This window comes from Tyto alba, unplaced genomic scaffold (genome assembly GCF_018691265.1).
Source record: "Tyto alba isolate M040663 unplaced genomic scaffold, T.alba_DEE_v4.0 Super-Scaffold_20, whole genome shotgun sequence".
Taxonomy (NCBI): domain Eukaryota; kingdom Metazoa; phylum Chordata; class Aves; order Strigiformes; family Tytonidae; genus Tyto; species Tyto alba.
Window position 1 is genome coordinate 9,132,230 of NW_024881283.1, and position 22,360 is coordinate 9,154,589.

Genomic DNA, 22,360 nt, shown 5'->3' on the forward strand with positions numbered 1-22,360 from the left:
ACAAGAAGGGGAAAAAAAAAAATCATCATTTTCCACCTTTTCTTCTTGAATGTTAAGTGAATTTTAACGTCTTGTCAGGAGTTAATTAATAAATTAAAAAAAAAAAAAAAAAAAAAAAAAGAAAGAAAGAGAGAGCCTCACTGCCAAACACAGCACTAAGCAGTTTGTTCCCTTTTCCTCCGGGGGTGGCTCCAACCCAACACTGCTGGAACCACCGAAAACAACTGCAATTAAGAAACTTTTGAGCAGCCCGGGGCGAGTACCTGTCGAATGTGATCTTGATGGGGTAGCCCGGCTGGGCCTCTATGACCCACGCGCAGCTCAGGGAGTCCTTGTAGAAGCCAGGCCAGCCCGGGGACAGGATGGTTCCGCTGGGCGACGTCAGGTGGCCCCCGCACGGCGCTGGGGGACAAAGCAAATGGCACAATTCAGGCGAAAATCATCACGGAAGCTGCGGCACGGTCGGACGTAGCCCTCCCCACCCGGCAGTGCTGTCCTGCATTATTGTGGTTCTCACGCGTTACAGCTCATCGGAGTCAGATGAAATAACAACACTAGGTGGTGAGGAACTGCCTTTCCCAGTTAAACTGCAGGTGTAGCAGCCTGCTACTGCGTCTGTGGGAGTCAGTAGCCTGACCTTGTGCAGTGGCTCTAAGGGGACGGGGTATAATAATAATTATTAGATATAAAACCAGAGAAAACCACAAGGTCAGTTTGCATTTCAGTAGCTGCAGGTGCCAGGAAATCTTTCGTATCTCTGGTAATTGAGTCATGTCTTTTCTACCACAAGGGACATCACAAGACTATGGCATTTGTTCCACATTGTGGTCCCTTGTGCCATCAGCAGAAGCTGAAGGCGTATTATTATCTTTTCTGGAAAAAGGACGATGGAGCAGAGGTACAAAATCCTAGAGCCATAAATAACTGCAACGTAGTGTCCTCTAAAAAAAAAGAGAAAAATAAATCAAACGCGTCTGTTCCTGTGAGTTCGTGCTCCCCCCGCTTTGCAGGGTCCATCACCCCGGTGCCGCCCCACGTCCCGCTGAGTGGCGGGTGCTGGTCAGGCACGTCCCCCACGGCAGCGCGAGCCCGTTGCCGTCCCGGCCTCGGGGAGCTCCCACGGGACAGACCGAGCCCATCGTCCCGCAGCGCTCGCCGCCGGCCGGGCGCTCGAGGGGACCCGGCTCCTCCGGAGCAGCCGCTGAAGCACCGGCCCAGGGCCAGCCCCGGCGCGAGCTCCGCGGGGTGGCACACCTGCCATGACCTCAAATACCCGGGGGGAGTCTGGACCTAAAACCTTCGCGGCTGATCTGAAGGACGCCAGGTGAAAGCCAGTTGATCCCAACTGGATCCGAGCCAATTATTTGTGAACAAGAGGCTCTCCTCCCTGCCCCAAAGCTACACAGTTTCCTGTCAGGACTTCATCTTTCAACTCTTTCTTCTAGGTCTCTCTCTAGCCCATTAATTCTCTCAAGCGCTAAACAGTACTTTAGATCTATATACTTCCTCCTTGTTTAAAAAGGCTAATTAAAATGTACACTTAACCGGGTGCATACTGAAGGGTGAGTCAAAGAAATCGCCACTGTCATCTCAGAGAAAAAAGCACAAGTTAATAGGAGAAGGTCATCAAAGCTTCCAAAGATAAAAGTTGATTAGAAGTGTATTATTTAATGTATGTTTCCCTTCTACACTTACAAAGACATAAACTTAAAGGCTCGTGCTCGTGAAAGTAATGGAACCCCTGAATCAAACCTACAGACATTTCACTGTCAGCTGCTCACAAAAGAAAAATTATACAAGAACATAAAAAAGTCCAGCTTCTTCTTATATAAAAGTTATTGAAGGCAATCGATAGCTTCTTCTTTCAATCTGAAAGACAATGGACTAGATTGTGCAATTTCTGCTGCTCATCCATTTGAACAATGCATGACCAATTACTGAAATTTCACAATATTACAGCAGTATTTCTCCATAGCACAGTACTTGCTATTCAAATTGCTGTAAATACCAGGTCAGGGCATCACTTCCCTGAGAACAGAGGGCAGAGGAAGACTTTTCACTTCTAAAGAGCTCCTTCTTCTCTTTTCCATAATAGAAGCTTTAAAGAACTATGAAAAAGCTCTGAAATCTGTATTAAAGCCTTTATAATTCAACTCATCTCCCTCATTTCTGGGTTAGCTATCTTAACTGTTGTGGCAAAGAGATGTAAACGCAAAATTATCCATTAGACAGGACTGATGCACCACGCTGACAGAGACGCACCAAAGGTGCGTGTGTGTGCACGAATGTTTGCAGCAATGAGTTCACTTTTCCCAGTAAAGATCTGCACCTTTCGCTTCTTTCCTTATATAAATACTATATGTTTTACAAGTATCAAAAATGAGGACAGAAAAAAATAGCGCCATGTATCTTCCTTTCTCTGTTCTTTAACTCCCTTCATGACAGGAGTAGCAGGAAAGTTTTTACTCATCAGTAAACCAAAGCCTTTTATTATTGTTATTAGAAAAACACCTGTCGTAACAAGAACAGAGCTAACAAAAATAATTCCCATCATTCATTTCACGAAAAATTAGAAAACAAACTGAGCTCAGTGATGACTTGGCTGGCATTTCCTCCTAAGCAAACTCGTCTGGGCAGACACCACCTTCCAGAGCTGTGTAAAATCTCAGCCATAACTGAGAAGCTGAGGGTTAGACCCAAAGTCCAATAGTCCTTCCCAACAACAAATGCCTCTGCCCATATGATGGCAGAAGACCTCCCACAAGGCCAGCACCCTCTACCTTTGTTATGGCTTTTCTGACTGGAACCAAGACAGACAAAACTATGATATTTTTCCCCCAAAAAAGCTGCAAACACCAGGGGATCGTTCTCCCTCCAGGTTGCACTTGCAGACTAATAGGAAAGATGGTAAAATTTACCTTCACATCTGAGCACTGCATTGTTCCAGACCACGTTTCCTTCCTTCAAGATGCAGGTGATGGTTTCTGAGCCGTGGGTCCTAATGAAGCCCTCATCGCAGAGGAAGGACACTGAGCTGCCAAGCTGGAGGCTGTCACCAAATCGCTTTCCGTTCACAGGCACTCCAGGGTCAGGGCATTCGTTATGCCTAAATGCTAAGAGGGAAAGAGAGAACAGTGAGTAAGCTGGTTCTCCTGCCTCTGTCCAATTCAAAAATAACTACCTTGGACCACAGACTTAGGAATTCAACAATAGTTTCATGTACAATAACACTTAGTCTCGCCCCTGGACAGTGGACCTTCCCTGCAGGGAAAACCAAGAAGCATCGATTTGAATTTGGCACACGATCATCCCAGCAGAGCTACTGTGTTCCACACAGACAAGTCAGCCTGTGGCAGAAATCACGCCACCACCTCTTCTCTGAACAGCTAAGACAGCCAAGTACGTGTTCCCACCATTCAACTTTTCATCTACTTGAAGTCACTTAAATTTTTCCGTTGTCTGTCTCTACTGCAAGTGTTCATTGGCAACCTGAGAGAGGAAGGATGAGATTAAAACCATTTACATCAAAGAGGGGCTGAGACGCAGCAGTAACAGGGGCCAGAAAAGAGCCTGCAGAACAGATTATCTTCTTAGCCATCTTTCACATATGAAATACACAAATACTCAAAATAGAGAAAGATTTTTAAAAACTCTAAAAATACCATAGTGCACACATTTGCATTGAGAGAACATAGGTTAACCACTAATGATAAAAAAAAAAAAAAAAAAAAAAGCTTTAAGGCCCTATGCTTAAAATTAAGGGTTCTCTCACGATGTTCTGTGACTGACTGCCACATAGTCCCCGACCTTGCTTGTCAGCGTTACTAGGATAAAATGAAGGACACACAGCAATTACCTTTCTACGCGTTGCAAAGTTGCATGTGGAATTGCACCGACACGCAGCTCTGTTTAAAGGCCTGCCCTTTTCCAGCAGTTAAACTAGGCCAGCCAACCCATCAGAAAGCCAGTCTGTAGCTTTAATTCCCCATTAAGTGCATAACTATGTACTGTATCTTCAGATGCAGGGACGTAGTCTTCAGAGATGAGCAACATATTAAAGATTAAAGCCTCCAGATTAATTACACACACATGCATTGAGCATCTTTAATGCATTTGACCAAATTCAGATAAGTTCTGGATTTCTTACAGAGCGTCATTACTCTTATAATATCTTGTTAGACACACTGCTAAGGGGCAGAACACCGGCTGACCCTGTTCTTTGTGCTCTGATATCCATCCCTTGTAGCAACACGTTGTCTCCTCTCACACATCTAAACTGACGGGAAGGACGGCAAAGTGTCTGAGAAAGACTCGGGAGCTCCCTTTTGGCAGTTCAAGCAGGCAGAAGAGATTAACTCATGCATACTTGAGAGTCATTTACACCAATAAAAAATCTGCTTTAAAAACATATTCATACAAGGGCCAGTCACAGCTCCCAACACGGGTATGTCACGTGCAGGAGATGCACAGCCGCGGGCACCAGCAGCCTTTCTGGGTGTCTCCCTACATCCAGGGTCTAGCACTCAATCCTGGGGATGTAATATCACCACACACCAGCTACTTCATCTGATGAGCCTTCAGCCTGCTGTAGTGTGGCAAATGATTTCTTAAGACCTCTGATTTTTTTTTTTTTTTTTTTTTTAATAGAGGATTTGCAATCATAGCTAGAAAGGCTATTAATTTAGCTGTGGCACTAAAGGCTATTATAACAAAGACATTTATCAGTTCTGCTGAATAGGTTTAATAATGCTCTTTAGAAAATTATAGGACAATATGAGGATAAAATTACCATAGCATTCATTTGAGATCTGAAGACTGAACTTACATGAAGCCAAATAAATCTGTGGAAGTTTCAAGGCTTATATATTGTAAGACATTGCTATGTTATCCTTTATCTTCGAGGTCTTGCATACTTTAAGGTGTCAGAGAACGATGATAGCACTGACTGATGAACACAACCATCTGAGATCTAACAGATCCTCCTGATCTGCCTCGAGCTGCCCACAAAGCGCTGTCTCAGCGCAGGGAGCAGAGCAGAGGCAGAGAGGGAGAGCAGGAAGCCCACACAGCACAGCGAGCTGTGGGCTGGTGGGAGAACAGAAACCCTGGCTGCTCCACGGACAGATAATCCAGGGCCAAACTGTTTCTTCCACACCACTGGACAACACTTAAACTTCACAGCCGGGAAAAACTTGTGCAATCAACTCTAAGCTTGACGCCAATTCTCAATTACCTAACTGCAAATCCAGAGTAACCCCCAACTTCCAGACCTACTCTGGAATTGCAGTGGTCTCTGTGAGATCAAACTCTTGCCTGTTAGTCTCCAAGAAGAATTCTGAGCTTGAAACAAAAACCAGAAGGAAGGATGAGGCACTTACTGGTGAAGGTTATGTTGAAGCCTCTCTTCTCCATGGAGTGGTCAGTCTGGAACTCCAGCCTGGCTACGTGACCGCTGCTGGTCAGCGAGGAGGGGATCTGGTTTCCTGAGAAGGTCCCCAGCACTGGAGATTCTGCAGTCCCACCATCCTTCACGGCTAGGAAATCAAACTGAGGCTCCACATCAAAATCATTGAAAGCCAAGTGAATTCGGCTCTCTGGTTTAGCTATAATTAACCAAACACAGTGCAAGCTGCTTCCGTATTCTTCAGGGTAATTTGGTGACAGCACAATCCCAGATGGGGTGGTGAAGTTGAAAAAGCAGGAAACTGCAATAAGAAATCACCATCAATCATGCAGCACGACGCTCCTACAAGCTGCTCTGTCGTGTTTCCCCCCCCCCCCTTATCCCTTGAGCTGGGTGATTCCTGCAAATTCCCAATTACTTTGCTTCTCAGAGACCATTAAAGAAAGGAAGGGCTCAGTGCTCCATTCACGGCTAGGTGTCAGTGATTTATTTGCATGGGGAAGAAGCGACTTCATAGTAGTTTCCAGTTTTGGTTGATTTGCAATTTTCCAGCCTAGCACGCTACTGCCCCTTTTTTTCTATAGTCCACTTCTTTACATTTGCGTAGGCTTTGTGACATGCACAATGGAGCATGGGTTTCTTTTACTGCAGGAGGAAAATGTCACTCAGCCAGGTGGGGATTTGGTATTTTGCAGGTGAATTCTCCTGCACGTCCCTGAGAGAAAGACTACCCATAATTCAAATACGTGACCACAGCTAGTGCAAAATAAAATGAGCGTCAAGGGAGTTTGACTCTGTAGCAATGTCTGCTGTTGTGGCCACAACTCAGCACAACCTACAAAACCTGAGGTAAGGAATCGACTCGGCTGTTACCCCACACAGACCTCCAGGCTCCTCCGCTGCTACCGGTACCAGAGTTTTTTAGTCTAAAGTGATGGGTGAACTGCAGATGCAATCGAGTGCAGACTTCTCAGGATTTGCTTAAAAAAACCCTGCACTTTTAGCTTGCCTTGCTCTTTGCTAAATGCACTTTTCACCCATGCTCCTCAACAGATGTGACTGCACCTGGGTAGTCCCACTGCATTTAGACAATCTCCCCGCATCCAGCCTATGCCCATCCTGTATTAAATATTTGTACGATACAGCAATAAATTGTCAACTCCTTTGAGAAGGAGCTGCGAGTCAGCTTGCCTTTGCCTATCTCCTTGGGCAACTGTTTGTATCTCAGCCAAATGAGCACTGAAAAACAAAGGCTGGTGTTTGGGTTTCGGTAGTGACTTTGCTGCACTGGGCAAGGAACAGCCCAGGAACCTTCCCCAGCTTGGCCCAAGTGCCAGGGGCTTGGGACAATTCGGAGCAAGCGCTGGCAGGCTGCAAGGCAGCTCCCCTTCCCATTACAAATAAATCACTGACTTCTGCTGGGCTAGCATGTTACCCAGAAGCATCACACTAGACTGCCATTCCCATGAAAATAATTAAAAGCAGTCTTAAAATGAAGTTGAGGGGAAGAGTGCATATGTAAAAAATCTTTGGCTCTCAAGAGTTTTCAATATATACTGTATTTCAGCTGACAAGGTCCATTAATTTGAAAAAGCAAGGCTGCCTTTTAAGTGGTACCTACCCAAGGTTTTCGATATTTTATGCATGTATGCTTTACTAATTTTTTTCCCCACCATCATCCTTGGTAAAATCCATTACTTGGAACATACATCTCGCTAATTCCTGGCAAAAGGACAACGCAGAGTACGAGACTGGTTTTAGTTTGGTATTTATACGATTATTTGGTTCAATGCTCACCCTCCCTCTGTTATTTTCCCTCTGTCTTCCTTCAACACTTAATGATTTCAGATCAAATAAGATGGACATTACCATGATGTTATCAAGGCTAAGAGCTACACAATTTATTTCCTGCTCTCAGCAACAAAGAGAACAGATTAAAGAGAAAACAAACTGCAAAATATCCTCAGGATTTTGGCTCTTTACTAGATGCTGAAATATCAAGGGATGCTGTCAAATAATTCTGTCAGCATAAACTTGGTATAATCTGGCTAGGAATAGTTATTGAAAAGAAATGCATTCACACACCACAGAGAAACACCTTAGCAGTAGGAACCCCAAGCAGGAGCTAGGTATCTCCTATAAATTTTTAAATCCAAAGTGGTAAATTAACATTCCTACAGGACCTACAGCACCACAGAGCCAGCAACAAGAGAGGTATGGTTGCTAGTGCAGCTATTATGGCACAGCACTGGTGGCTCATTTCATGAAATAACAACAACAAAGAGCTCGCTGACAAAAGAAAGAAAAGCAGAGTGAGGGAAGAATATAAAATTATCCTTTGCTAGATAAAACGACAGATCAAAACGTAACAGATAAAAAAATTCCTGAAGTCTCCACTGCTGAGAAGTAAACGACAATGTTGATTTTCCCTAAAATAACAAGTGGAGGAGACAGTCAAGCTGCAGCTGCAGGGCAAAGGCCACTGTCCCCCACATCCAGGTCCCAAGCCCACGGCTGGGCACGAGCAAACCCGGCCACCAGGTTCACTACCAAGATCGTGGTGTCTGTGACATGAAGATTTCCTTTACCTTTTTAAACAGGAGAGGTTTTTTTTTTTTTTTTTTTTTTTTAGCATGAAAGGGGGTTTTTGGTCCGGTGCTGCACTGGCACCGGGATCCACGCCAGCCTCTCTGCTTTCTCAGGGGTGCTTTGCTGGGCGCTCGGATAAAAGCAGAAGCTGTTGAACAGCGTGTCACAGACTGGGAAACACGCTATCGGGACGGAGATGGAAGCGCCCAAGAAAGGTGGAAGACAGCCGAGTGCTACGTGTCCCGTGCTGTTCTGTGCGCCTGAGACAGTCGGGAACAAAGTGCCCCCGAGGAGCGAGCAGTCACTCGGAACACGACAGCCAGGCAGAGGTCAGCCCGGCTGCCGGCAGCCTGTCCGTCGGGATCGCTGAGCTAGGAATATCCGTGACTCCGAGGCCTTGAGCTAAGAGATTGACATTAATATTTATTAGTGCTGTTCTTAAATGTTATGAGAGGACATCTCGTTATGTGCATAGCATAGGTTCAAATTTATAAGCCTAGGCTGACCTTTGTCAATAATTATTATTACTGATCAAGTACTGCAAAATCAATAAGAAAAAACCCTTTATTAAACACAGCAGAATAAATCACAGCCAGACTCAGCAGAAACAGAGTTCCTACCAAAGTCAGTGAGACCCACATCACCAACGAATGAGTACAAGGTATTTATTCAAGTCATCACAAACATTATCAAGATTCTGCCTTCACTTAGAGCAGTAAAACAATGAAGAAACAGCTCGGCGCTTCTTGTCTTAGAAAGTCGAGTGGGACACACGGCTGTGGCATGGGGGCACTGCCCCAGCGTCCCGGCGCGAGATGGTCGTGGCTGAACACGGAGACATCGGAGAATTGTTCACCAGCACTGCTGCTTGTTTCTGCACCTTCGGCCAGGAGCAATCTCTGCATTTCCCTGGTCAGTCTAAGCACAACTCGCTTCTCTCTTCTGCCTTCAGAAAATCCCACCTCCTCACGGAGGGTCTCGCTTCCCCCGCGATGCACGCCTGCTGGCCCCAGACACTCCATCTCTGCTCATCCCGCACGGGAGAATCCAGGGCTGATCCCAGGGAGAGGGCACACCTGCAGCGGCACGGGAATGGGAGAGGCACCAGGTTCAGGAGCTGAAAACCAAGCAGGGAATCATTGTAATAATTTCAGTCTCCATGGAAACAATAAAAAATCCTGACTTCTCTCAGCCTTTAGGTATCATTCCCACAGACTCTGACCACTTGGGAGAGAGCTTGATTACTGTAAAGGATTTTCTGCCTTACCTTTCCTTTTTGAGAAGATCCCTCCTGTAGGCATAGCCTGCTGATGGACTGGAAAAACAGGACCTCAGCAGGAGCTTGGTTAATAACTGGCAGGCCTCACTCGGGGAAGCATACGTCCCAGATAGCTGACAGTGCTGGAAGCTCAGGGCACTGTTCAAGCTGCGAAGCAAAGTGCTTTACATTTTACATTTTGTATTTTCCTCTTTCTGTAACTGCTGTTTCAATAAACACATCTGCATCACAATGCATTCTCCTTCTTAAATCCCTGAGGCACCAACAGGGCAAGTGGGAGGTGAGGAAAAGGAGTCTAGAGCAAATATTAACTGGGAGAATTTTTTCTGAATTTCAGAGCAACCAACTCTTCAGCTTACTGTGATGGAGTAGCTGTCACTGCCAGCATGCGGCTAACTGGGGGCGGGAGAGCAGGTATGTTAAGAGTAATGAAAAATAGGCAAGGTCTGGGTACCAGATCTTGAGGAAAATATTATCAGTGAACTTAAAATAGGACTGTATGGGAGCCTCCGTGCACCCAGAGAAGTGTGACAATATCAAAGTGGGTTTAATTTCTACCCACTCAGAACAGGAACACTGATTGGGAATGAGATATGTTTCTTAAACTTACTGGAAGGTGCCGATCCCCTCTAGGACAGCGTTGGGCTGCTCGTCTGCCAGAGTTTCTGCAGCCATCTGTTATTCCGGAGGTGCTCCAAGGCTTCTGCACACAGACAAGATCCTTTCCTGTGTGCCCCTGTTTATTTTAAGGGAACTCTGCCCCTCCCTGCAGCCTTTCTTGGGAATCTGCGGCGGTGTCCACACGAAGGCAGAAGTTGAATTGTCACTTTTTGGCAAAAGCCCCAAAGTAATCCAGCGCTCTGGTTGTGTACCTTTGTCGTTTTGCTCCTTCGTGGTTTAGCAGCTCATCCTTCCTCCAGCGCAGCGCCCGGAGCCGGCTGCCAACCGCTGCGACACATTCATCTCCTGCAGGCTGGAAAATGCAACGGGCTGGGACTGGACTTGACTCCCCACCCAGCCCCACGGCCTCGGCACGCTGCGTGGGTGAAGGATGACTGCTCTGACACCAGAACGGGCAAGGCACCCCCAAAACATTCACCTGCAACTGGGGTGACGGCAGCTGCACACCCGCGATGAAGGGCAGCAGAGGGTGTGGGGGCAGGTTCAGCCACACGTGAAGCTCCGCCCGTGGGGAGCAGTCGAAAAAGTCTTAAGGGTCAATTTGCACACATTGGCTCCACCTGCAAACTGGAAATGTCCCGTTGCAGCTTTCGCAAACACCAGCCCCGCACATAAAGCATTAAAGTAAAATAAGACAGGCGTAAGGGAACTTCTCTGCAGGCCAGATCAAAGATGGCAACATAATGCACAGCACGTTTCTGTTTTCTGGATGCAGAGATAGGGGAAGGGGACAGAGACAACCTCCTCGCCTGACAAAACCAGTCAGTGTCATTTTGGATTCAGAATCCTGTAAGGAGAAGCAACCCATCACGCTGAGCAATTCCTGTCAGGAATATGGACAGATGCCTTGGCACAGGACAGCTCATTTATAGCAGCATGAAACCCTATCAGGGTAACAGTTCAGCTGACTCAATCAGTAAAATAACAAGCACGGAGACAGCCCAATAAACTGCATCTTCCTGATGAGAGCTGAGAGGGCAGCTGGGAGCACCTCTGCTGAGCTGCGTGCCCAGAGACGTGGCCTGACGCCACGGTGGAGTCCTGCGCTCCGGCTCTCCCCACGGGCAGGCTCTCTGCAGGAGGAACATCCCTGCTGAGGACCTGAGAGCCGCCCAAATCCGCCACCTCACCTCGCCCCCCCCGAGCCTTATCACCGCAAGCTTCTTGCTGAACCAGGCTGGCTGCACAAGCACCCCGGGGCCCCGGCAATTTGTTAGAAACCAAGAGAACACACGGAGCGGCGGCTCACAGCAGGAGGGTGTTTCTTCTGGCTCTACAAGTGCTGGACAGAGCTCACTGTCAAGGTAACACCGAGGAGAACACGGGCTCTGGTTTGACCCAGGTGGACGTCAGCTTTCCTTGGATGCAGACTCCAAGGGAAACGGCAGCTCAGTTGGTAAGTGGAACGCTGGGAGGTGCGCAGCTTGAGACAACTCTCACAGAAGAGCAGAAGGGACAGGTTAAGCAGCCCTCTTATAAAGTCACAGAAAAGGAAATGGGAAATTTTCATATGAACTACACCAAAAAAAACCCCCCACCTGGGGAGTTTGTGGGGGGTAGGTTATAACCCAATTCATTGCCATTAAGAAGGTGCTTAAGTGTATTCCTGCCCTGCACAGCACTTAAGCATGTATGTCTACTTAAGCAAACATTTAAATCTCAGTGCTTTGATAAACCAGCGCTGCAATGCAGAACAAGGGCTTTGAGGGAAAGTGCCCCGCTTAAAACTAAGAAGGGAACGGTCTTACATGGCCGCAACCGTGAAACAAGGTTGTTAACAAAAGCTACAAATCCCACATGTATACAGAGATCATGGTAATCCTGCCTTCATTTAATTTGCTTCCTTTACTGCCACAGAAAGCCCGGATCTCGATGGCTCGGCTCAGGGGAACGGGCTGGAGGGAAGGAGCACCTCACCACCCGTTTGCTGCTCTGACCCCACCTCAGACCAAGGGCAAGCAGGAGGTGTTAACGGGCCCTGAAGGACACACATCTGTTGCACAAATGCAGAAACCATCCAAGCCCTGGAAGTGGCTCCAGCAGGCAGGCAGCCCGTTTCTTGGCAGGCGTTCAGCTGCACAACCCGGGATGCGACCGGCCGCTTTGCCGCGGTCAGAGTTGACGTGTTTTGGTAGGTTAAGGTTGGCTATCAGCTCCCTTTCCCAACTTGTCTGGTAGAGATAATCAGAGCACCTCCCTGCCATTGTATCAGGAAAATCGTATCAGAGCGCTTCAGAAATGCATCAGTCAAAAAAATATAAAAAACCCCGCATGGAAAAACAGCTTGGAGAAAAAAATTAATAGAACTCCTACACTTCTTCCAAAATCCACTAAAAGCAACTGTACCTACAAGCAGATAAACAAGTCCAATGTTAGCTAGAAAAAGAAAACCTGTTTACAACAAGAGGGAGAAAGATTTTGTGACTTAACAAACTGTTCCACTAGCACTGCAAAAAGAGGAATTAAGAATAAAATAAATAATATGAAGAGCACGCAAAGGATTTGGTTTCATCAGAAGAATGAGAGCCTACACTACAGTTCAAAAGTCTAAAAAACTCCCCTTTAATGAAAAGAAGTATGCATTCCTTTAAGAGATTTTAATGGAATTTCCAACGGAAGAATTATTGGACAATAAAGGATCATCCTGATCTTAACCATCCACCTCCTTAATACAGACTATGAAACAATTCCTGGTTCCTATAGATCTCCAGAAAGGAGTGAGCAATCTCAATTTATAAATGTTTAGGTATGGAGAACCCATCACTGCCTTCAGTAGACTGCACCAAGGGTTAACTACTCTCTCCGTTAAAAAGCTATTATTTTTTACAAGGCAAACAATGCTTTTATCACTACTGACTTAAGAGACACACTTTTCTCCAAATTACTCTTTATAAGGAAGGCTCCATAAGTTGCTGGGAATAGTAGGCAGGAAAAGAAGAAAAGAGAAGAAAGAAAGAAAAATAAAGGAAATAATGACCAATTAATTTAAGCTAAATGAAAACCTTGTCAAGTGATAGGAAATTGCATGGTTCTGTTCAGCACATTGGTGGGAAAACATCTATTGCACTTTGCATTTGCAGCTACGAATCCTGAATGTTTGTACCAGACAGTGCACACAAAAGGTTAGCCACTCAGCTCCACACTAAAATTTGCAATCTTTACAAAGAGGAGCTAAGATTATTCAAGAGGTATAATAGGCCAACATGGGATTAACAAAAACTAGGAGCAATTACCACTGAAGAGAAGAGAGATTTTATACTTCAATTAAGGAAAATCAGATATGCAAAAGACTGGAAAAATGCACAAAATCATAATGCCTCCAAAGTGGATGACTGCCAGTGCCGTCCAGCCTGGGGGAACGACGAGGGACCCTGGGCTGTGCCGACCTCCTCCTGGAGCCAGCTCAGAGACAACTCGTGAAGAATTCTGCTGGTGCTCAGGTCGGTCTGAGCGGGTCAAGGCACCGTTTGCAACAAGACAGCACGGATCTCCAGCGTTAGTGGGCCCAGCGCTGCCGCTTGCCAGCGCTCCTGCGCATCGCAGCAACCGCGAGCAAATCCGGGAGGAGAAACGGGCGGGGGGTGAGGATTGCAAGTGAACAAGAAGGGAGGAAAGCATGACATCTGCTGCAAAGCCAGAGAAGAAAACACACGATTTAACGTAATTTCAATTGGAAATGCTTTGGGAAATGCCTTCTACTCTCTTTAGAGGAGTATTATGCATGACTACTGCTCTAAGCAGATCTATAACACAAAGAGAGTTTACAATAACACAACAGAAGGAAAGTCACTGGGAACTGATGAAGATCCCAGAGCAAGACCAAGACTCCTGTAATGACCGTCAGACCAACAGATGTAAAGTGTCTGGAGGAGTCCAGAACTGCTCCGAAACCGCACAACACAAACTACAGCCCCTCCACTTAACCACACACATGCGTGCACACATATTTATCCCCAGCCTTCGTGAAGCTGCAGTCAAACGACGCCAAATACCCCCCAGTTCAGTGCAGAAACCTCCACCCCCAGGTTTGCTTGATGCATTGCAATCAGAACGTATATACTGTTCTATTTACCTTTAGAGCACACGACGGGTCCAGAAAACTTGAAGTCTGCAAGTCTGAGATCCATGAATAAAACTTGTATCAGAAAATAGGTTGTTTTCAGAAATTACTCTCCCAGTGCAACTGGCAGAGGATAGTTAAAACAAGGCAAAAACTTTACCTTTATTCAGCAAGATGGTTACAAATTACATATACTGTCATGACAGTTTATGCCATGGTTACCTATCACATAAAATGACGGCACTGCTTGGCGCAAGTCAGCCCTTTGGCTAAAGGTGCAGGACTGGAAACTCAGGAGTTGTAGGTCACAGGCCTACAGGGGCAGGGCTGCAGGCAGGAGGAGGAGGAGGAGGAGGAAGACGAGGACGAGGAGGAGGACGAGGAGGAAGGGAAAGCAAGCTGCTGGAGAGGAATAGCAAAGAACCTCATCAGACTTATCACTGCTGCAGAAACGCTCCGAGAGCACTGGCCCCCTGCAGAGGGGATGTTAGCTCTTCCTCTCCTTGGCAAGGAAATTAAAACCTTGTGAAACAAATTCTGGTCATAGAAAATGTTTTGTAGCAGGGCCTTCCACTGTAATAGTTCACATAAAATCAGATAATGAGTTTTTCCCTACTATACATGAGTATGTTTAAACACTACTTCCAACCATGTATTTGAAAGTTATGGCACTACTGAAACGCCCAGCTCCCCGACTACGTCTATCCAGACTTTCATCATCATTCTCACTGCAGTAACTGAACAACTCACCGGCTTCCTGTTATAGCTGTAATTATGGGCTGGTTCCCCATTCATAAGCTTAATAATCACCTCAGCCACAGGTAACTGTAGACTTCAGTTTGAATATTATATCCCTTACGAGTTCCTACCACCAGAGCACAAACTTCATCTAAGTAGCACAATGGTTTTCCTTAGGTAACATTTATCTGCATGACAACTCCTAAGCCCATTTTGCTGTCCTTTAGGAAAACTGAACCCAGCTCTGTATGAAAGTGATGGCTCAGGTTATCCTGGGTTATGAGAACTGCCTTAGCCTCTGACAGATATCACAATTCTGTAACTGTGAAAATGCAGCACAGCAAACAACAGTAACTATGAAGCTGATTTAAGCACTACGAGGTGCTGCAGAATAGGGAGAAGAGATCTGCAGCATCCAGCCCTCAGCAATACCCAGACACCCTCGTTGCCAGCAGCAGACACCAAGCTCGGAGCACGGACAGACGGATGATTGTGCTACCCCACCCCACTACAGGCTCCCGGGCTCCGCTGTGCTTGTTTCAGGTATCTCAGCTCACCAGAGATAATCCGAACGTACACAGAAGGCCAGGGATACCTTCCTTAGCAAGGGGTGTGCAGAAGCCACGCACTACGAGGGTCTTGCGAAGTTTCTCAAGCGCCCTATGCGCTCACCCTGGATGGTCAAGGGATGCAATGACAACCAAGAGGATGAAAACGGAAGGTCTGCTATCATGAAGGCACAGACAGTCACAAATTAAGAACCTGTTGCAATAAGCAGATGCATTACTTAAAGGGTTTGTGTTGCTTTGTCATCAAAGCCCCAGGAAATGAGTTCTCCACAATAAATCCTGCCTGCTCATAAATCATTTGCTCAGGACAGCAGGATGCACCATAGCGTGCTGTTTAATCTCCATCTGCATTTGTCACACATTTGCAGCCAGAATCAGCAGCACTGAATTGTTTGCATATTCCAACCAGCAGCACATAAATCAGGTTACCTTATTTTCCCACCTCATGCCCAATACATTTAATGGTCTCCCAACTTTTACAGAGGGTTGTTACTAATCCCACTACAGATTTCATGCCAGGTTACACATTTTGTAATGTAACCTCTTCTGATTCATGCACACTAAAATGATGCTGTCTAGAATAAAGGCAGGGAGTAAAGGTGTAGAGGGAGCTATGGGAATACTTTTTCTACCATCTACATGTTGCCTTGTTGATTTGTAAACACCCAAAGCTGGAGGGCCACAGAGAACAGAGTATAATGGAATTATTTTAGCTAAAGATTCATGCCTGTGCTATGCTTTTCATGGACTGCTGTTTGGGGCTTGGTTTGATGCTCCTGTTCAATACATACCTACAAAACATAATCCTAACTCACTGGAGAGTCTCCTTTCTATACTGCTGTGATCCAATCCTCTCATACTGGGCACAAACTATGGGTTTAGTTTCACTGCAAGAACCTCAACCAGACCTGTTCAAATTCATCTGAACTTCTGGGAAATGAAGAAGCCCCAACTTCTGATGCTAAGCACAGAAACAGTCTAACATTTCCCACTTCAAAGGTAACCAGGAAAACTCCCTTTTCCTCATCAGCACCTTTAGCTGATTTGCTTACAGAGAACGGCAAGTAGGAAGGGAGTCACGGCACCTGGAAAAGGCAAAACTCACAAAGTAATCGCTTCCTTTATCCAAACAGACATTCTCAAATGCACAAGGCTTCCATTAGTGTTTGAAAAGAAAGGCACTTGAAACCAGTTTCCCACATTCTCCCACGAACTGCCGGTGTAGGGATGCTAAAGGCCCCGCTTCTCCCACAGCTCCTGAGGAACCCAGACTCAGCTCTGAAGTAACAAGGTTTGCTCCCCGCCAGCTGTGTAACTCTTTGGTGCAGATCAGCTCCTGCCACACTACAAATGAACATTTTGTACTGGAGTACCTAACACCAGCATATCTATTTATTTGCAGAGTGAACGCACACTTCTAAAAATTAACATTTCTGTTTTCTCTCTATCCATTTTCCCCACACTTTTGTCCTCTGCCTGTTGCTCAGCTGAACTTTCCTTTCCTATTTTTTTGTTAGGTTCAGTCTTACCCCTCTACACCACAGTATCCGTCCAAAGCCACAGGCTTTAACATATCCAACTAAGTAGACATGAGACAGAAAGAAGAGTTTGCTTGTCACCAGTTGCGGAATATATAATTTTGTGAGTTTTGGTAATGCCCAAATACAACATTGATTCTGACAACATAATAAAGCAGACTGTCCAATGCATCTTCAAAGGACAGTGAGACCATTAAAACCCAATGGGGACTGTGCATGTAGTTCCCATTTACATCTGAAAATTTTATCCTCAGTCACTACTGAGAGCATAATATCTTACTTCTGCTGAGAACTCATGCAACAAATTAAAAATTGAAGTCCAGCAGCAGGGAACCTGAATACTGTCAGATAATGAAGGAAAATTAAATGGCCCAAAATAGAACCAAGTTTTAAATTAGCATTGGTTTTGTGTCCATGTCCATGCCTCGTGTATCAGACACCAAAGCCCTGCTCTCCCTCCAGAAGAGAGCTGAACCAGAACACCGCAAGGGCAGAGAGAGCACACGGGCCCAGCACCAGCCCAGATCTCCATCCGGACGCTGGTCCCCGCCACACGTCTCGTCTCTGCTGGGAGAAGGGCCAGACCAAACTCCCACAGCTTCAGTTAAGTGAAGCTGCACTTGGTGCCACCTCTGCCACCATGAGAACTTGCCCTACCCCAGGTACCAAGCACAGGGCACAGACATTCTGCTTTACACGGCCACCTCACCACACAGTGACGATATTTTAGAGCCATCTCCTCACTGACTTACAAACACAAACTGGTTTCTGAGCAGACCACTGGCTACTCTTTTGGCAGGTAATTGTTTTCTGTCCCTTCAACTCAAAGGCAGGCTGGCACTCAAACTTCAAACTGTCCCCATGGCGAAACGTAGATCCTTCCCTCCTGCCGTAGGCTGGGATCCCAGGATCGCCGCAGCTCCCTTGGTCAATCTCTGCAAAAAAAAAAACAAAAACAAAAAGAAAACAACAGTTGCACGGGGGAAGAGGCTCCGAGGCTGAGCTGGTGCAATAGCTGCCATAGTTCTGCGCTGCGGCAAAGGCACGGCAGCCCCGCGGGACCGCCGGCCCCTCCGCACCACCCCACGCGGGAGGGGGGGCACCGGCGGCGCAGAACGCAGCCGAGATCTGTCTCGGTGCGCAGAGGTGGCACCACTGTCACCGAGAGGCCCTCCCTCACCACTCCTCCGAACGGCTTCCTCGTCCTTCATCACAACTGAACGAGAAATACAGCGACACCCAAGCAGACCCCAATCTGCGTCTGTCTCAAGGCCGCCTTCCGAAGCAGGCAGACCACGCGTCACCCAACGGGAGCTCCGGCTCTCCTCGGCAAAGAGGATCCGGTTGGGGCACGTTTGCTGGATGGAGAGGTCTGCTGCCTCTCCCTCCTCTCCCACCCCCATTTTGCTGCCTTTCCCCCCCCCTCCGACCCCCATTTCCATTTCTCCATGGGTCCCAAAGCAGACAGCTAGCACTTCATTGCATGGAAACACACCGCTAATCTCTTGCTGGGCATGCATTTTGACTTCAAGTAAATCACAGGCACAATTTTCTGTTATCTTCTGCTCTGTACAATTTCATTGCAAAAGGGTCCCCTGCTCTGTATCACTATTAGTGACAAAACTTCATTCCTTCACAGCCCCTTTAGCGCTCCCACGTTATTCATCTGCTTCACATTCACCTCGTCTTCCACGTTCTCTAGTTTTTATCCCCATCATCTGCGATCAGCCTTGCTGTCTTTTCTCCCCATTTTCAATTTCTTACACCAAATTGGAAATTTCTTCTATGACATTTTCTTTACAGAGGAAAATCGCATAATCCGAGATTTGCATTACTCCATCTAATATTCCAATTTGGTTTGAATATCAACAAGCACCTCGTTATTATGCTGACTTCAGGCAACTTAGATACAGGTGTATTTTGAATAGAAGTCACAACAAGGCATCTAGTTTCCGCTACTGCTGTACACATCTTGAACTAAAACGTCACTGCCAGGTAATGAAGCATCCCTAAAATAATTTAACATAAATTAATATTAAAGTTTTCATGAAATAGGTTTCTTTTTTTTTTTGCCTGTCAATGAAAACAGATTGCCAGGATTTATGTATCTCCTTGAAGACTTTAAAAATCAAAATGTTTAAGATTTGTTCTTGCATGAGGGACAAAAAATAAAACAGTTCGGATAGAAAAGAAGCACTTTACTGTACGTTACTCTCCAAAAAAAAAGAAAAGCAGGAGACAAATAGTGCAAATCACAAAAAGAAAATTCAGCTTTAAAACTCAGGAAATAACATCAAGATCAAAGGGTAGCATACATATTTTAAACATGTATCATTGTGTCCTGCCAGAGACATAGGAAACTGATAACGCTTTCTGCTACAAGTCAACAGCCTTTAAAAAGTAATTTTTGTTATTCCTTTCCTTCCTACGCCTCGAAGTCTGGAGGTCCAGTGTTAGCAAATAACACTGATGGCGAGCTGCCGTGCAGGGTGCCCCTCACCCAGCGCCCCTGGTTCCTGCCATCACCGAAGCCCGCGGCGTCGGGTGCCCTGGGGAAGGGAACGCTGGATGTCCTGGTACACCTCTGGTTGCTGATAGGAGGTCACAATGAGAAGGAAGCTAACACATGCCACTCCAGCCATCTCTTCAACCAACCAACAAAGCGTTAAGCCACCTCCCGGCCCACCTCGGACCCGGCACTGCCGGGACCGCGGGCGGCAGAAGCGCCAGCACTGCACAGGCTGCTCCGCCACCTCCGGAGGCTCTTCCGCCACGAAGCGACAAAACTCCTTAACCCACAGACACGCGGCGTATTGCTGCCCACCCCTGAGTCCAGAGAGGGAGCCCCGTCCTCCTAAAGCCTGCGGGAGCTTTGCCATGAGGTTCATCAAGGCCAAGATTTCATCACCGACCTGAAGAGCTGCACGTCTCCGCGGCCCTGAACTCCACCAAGGGCTGCCTGCGGACGGGCTGAGGAGCTCCAGCTACTGCAGAAGCCAACGGGAGCTACAAACAGTCAGCATATTAATTGCTTTTGTAAAACGAGGACATGCTCAGGCTACCAGAATCTCAGAAAAAAATGCAGCCAAGCAAAGAAAACTAACTCCCTTTTGCCCTTCTGCTGAAAAAGAAGAAAGATGAGAGAGGTGCTCTGGCCGCACTGACGGAATGGTCTCCTCCCTCCCAGGGCTTCCTCCTCACTGGGGAGCTGGTGTGGTCCTGCTCTGCCCCACTGCATAAACCCAGCTGGAACATCTCCACAGACAGAGCGAAATCACTGGATGTGATTTCATTTAAGGATGTGAAAAAATCAAGAATTCTAGCTCACATTTTCCACCATGCAGGTGATCTCCCTGTTAGCAGGATGCAAACAAAGCTAGCACATTTTATTATATTAGGTCAGAAAATGGAGCTTCTGTCCTAAGAAAATCCCCTGGTTCCTACATTTCTTTTCATATATAGTAAAACTCATGAAATATTTAGCAGAGCAGAAATTCCAAAAATGAGTGATTCAGAAATATCAAAACATGTTACTTCAATAAGATTGAAACATTTCTCCTGATGAATGTTTAAGTAAAATCACTTCCACATTAGAATAATAAAAGTCAAAACTAAACAAGAACATCTAAATCAAGTGTTTTGACATTATTTAAATGAAACAAGTTGAAATGAATCTTTCAAAACTTCTCCATCAAATATTATATCACACAGATAAGATTTTGACAAAACAGCATTTTCTAACATAAAATGTTTCACCAGAAATTTTTCATCAGCTATTTATGCTATTTGTCTTCTGCTGGTGGGTGGGGAAACTGGGTCCCTTTGCTCAGCACAGAGGAGGCAGCCTACACTTCCAGAGTGACTAATGCGAGCAAGAACCTCTCTGCTCCTTCACACAGCTGCACAGAAACACTGCAGGCACCCAAAATTCAGGCCACACTTTTCCTGGGGTTCCATGGGAATTTCTGCTCCTGCCTGACTCAGCTCTGGCAGAAAACGAGGATCTCGGAGCTGCAAGCATGCACTGCACTAGCAAAACTCCAGTTTCTGGAGAAAATATCCAAAAGACATGGGATTTGTGAGCACTTAGAGGCCATACCTGAGAAAATCACACAGATGTTACCCCTAGTCAAAAAAGACCCTCAAGAAAATACTTAACCTCATACACATTATTTTGTACTTACATTAACTTTGCTTAAACTAATGAAAGCTAATACCGCTAGGTATGTATCTGAAGGAACCAGGACCAGGGGTGTTTCTATTGCCTAGCTATTTTTGTTGATTCCAACAATGAGGAAAAGAGGATACATGTAAGGAGGAAGGGATAAACTAAGGAGGAAAGGCCCTTTCTGCATATCTTTGCCACATCCCTCCCATCTAAAACCGCTGTTGCAGAGCAAATGCAGAAACTGAATCCAGCAGGTTCATTAAAACCCTGTGGTATAACAAGTAATCACTCTCACTAAGGCTTATGTGAGACTTAAATACAAGTAACGAGCAGTTCAGGTCAACACATCATAAGCTAAAAGCCTTCATGTCTGTTGGTTCAGCAGTATTTCAGCACTAGTGTTTTATGACACGAGTCAATACATTTAATGGAAAAGCAGAGTAGGAAAGAAATAAACAATAAGTTTTCTGACAGACTTCCACCATTAACAATATTGGGAGATTAGGTAACATAGAACTTAAAAAAATAAATCACAGACTGGTTTGGGATGGAAAGGACATTAAAAATCATCCAGTCCCACCCCCCTGCCCTGGGCAGGGCCCCCTTCCCGCAGCCCAGGGGGCTCCCAGCCCCGTCCAACCTGGCCTTGAACCCTTCCAGGGAGGGGGCAGCCACAGCTGCTCTGGGCACCCGGGGCCAGTGCCTCACCCCCCGCACAGGGAACAATTTCTGCCTTACATCTCAGCTAAATTTCCCCTCTTTCAGTCTAAAACCGTTACCCCTGGTCCTACCCCCACCCCCTGACCCAGAGTCCCCCCCCCTCCCTGCCCCCCCTTTAAGCCCTGGGAGGCCGCTCGAAGGTCTCCCCGGCCCCTTCTCTTCTCCAGGCTGACCCCCCCCAACTCTCTCAGCCCGGCCCCCCAGGGGAGCTGCTCCAGCCCCCCCAGCATCTCCGTGGCCTCCTCTGGCCCCGCTCGAGCAGCTCCGTGTCCTTCTGCTGTTGGGGGCCCCCGAGCTGGCCCCAGCACTGCAGGGGGGGCTCCCCAGAGCGGAGCAGAGGGGGACAATCCCCTCCCTGGCCCTGCTGCCCCCCCTGCTCTGGCTGCAGCCCAGGGCACGGGTGGGTTCTGGGCTGCCAGCGCACGGGGCTGGCTCACGGACAGTTTTCCCCCCACCAACCCCCCCAGCCCCTCTCTTCGGGGCTGCTCTCCAGCCACCCCTCGAGGGCCCAGCCTGGGTTTGTGCTGGGATTGCCCCGACCCACGGGCAGGACTTTGCCCTTGGCTTTGTTGAACCCCACGAGGTTTGCCCGGGCCCTCGGGATGCCACCCCTG

General features: G+C 46.8%; 1 protein-coding gene across 7 annotated transcripts in view; it reads right to left on the bottom strand.

Annotated features, from left to right (window-relative positions):
• CSMD2 (CUB and Sushi multiple domains 2) overlaps window positions 1-22,360 on the bottom strand; it is a 314,323-nt gene that overhangs the window by 117,473 nt on the left and 174,490 nt on the right. For 6 of the 7 annotated variants that reach the window (XM_042793851.1, XM_042793852.1, XM_042793854.1 and 3 more), the window contains 4 exons: window positions 17,611-17,793; window positions 5,379-5,705; window positions 2,919-3,113; window positions 264-402 (listed from right to left, as the gene is read on the bottom strand). In XM_042793851.1, the coding sequence (XP_042649785.1) occupies window positions 264-402; window positions 2,919-3,113; window positions 5,379-5,705; window positions 17,611-17,793 (844 nt within the window). The remainder of the gene's footprint in view (window positions 1-263; window positions 403-2,918; window positions 3,114-5,378; window positions 5,706-17,610; window positions 17,794-22,360) is intronic. The other variant, XM_042793853.1, reaches the window with a different exon arrangement.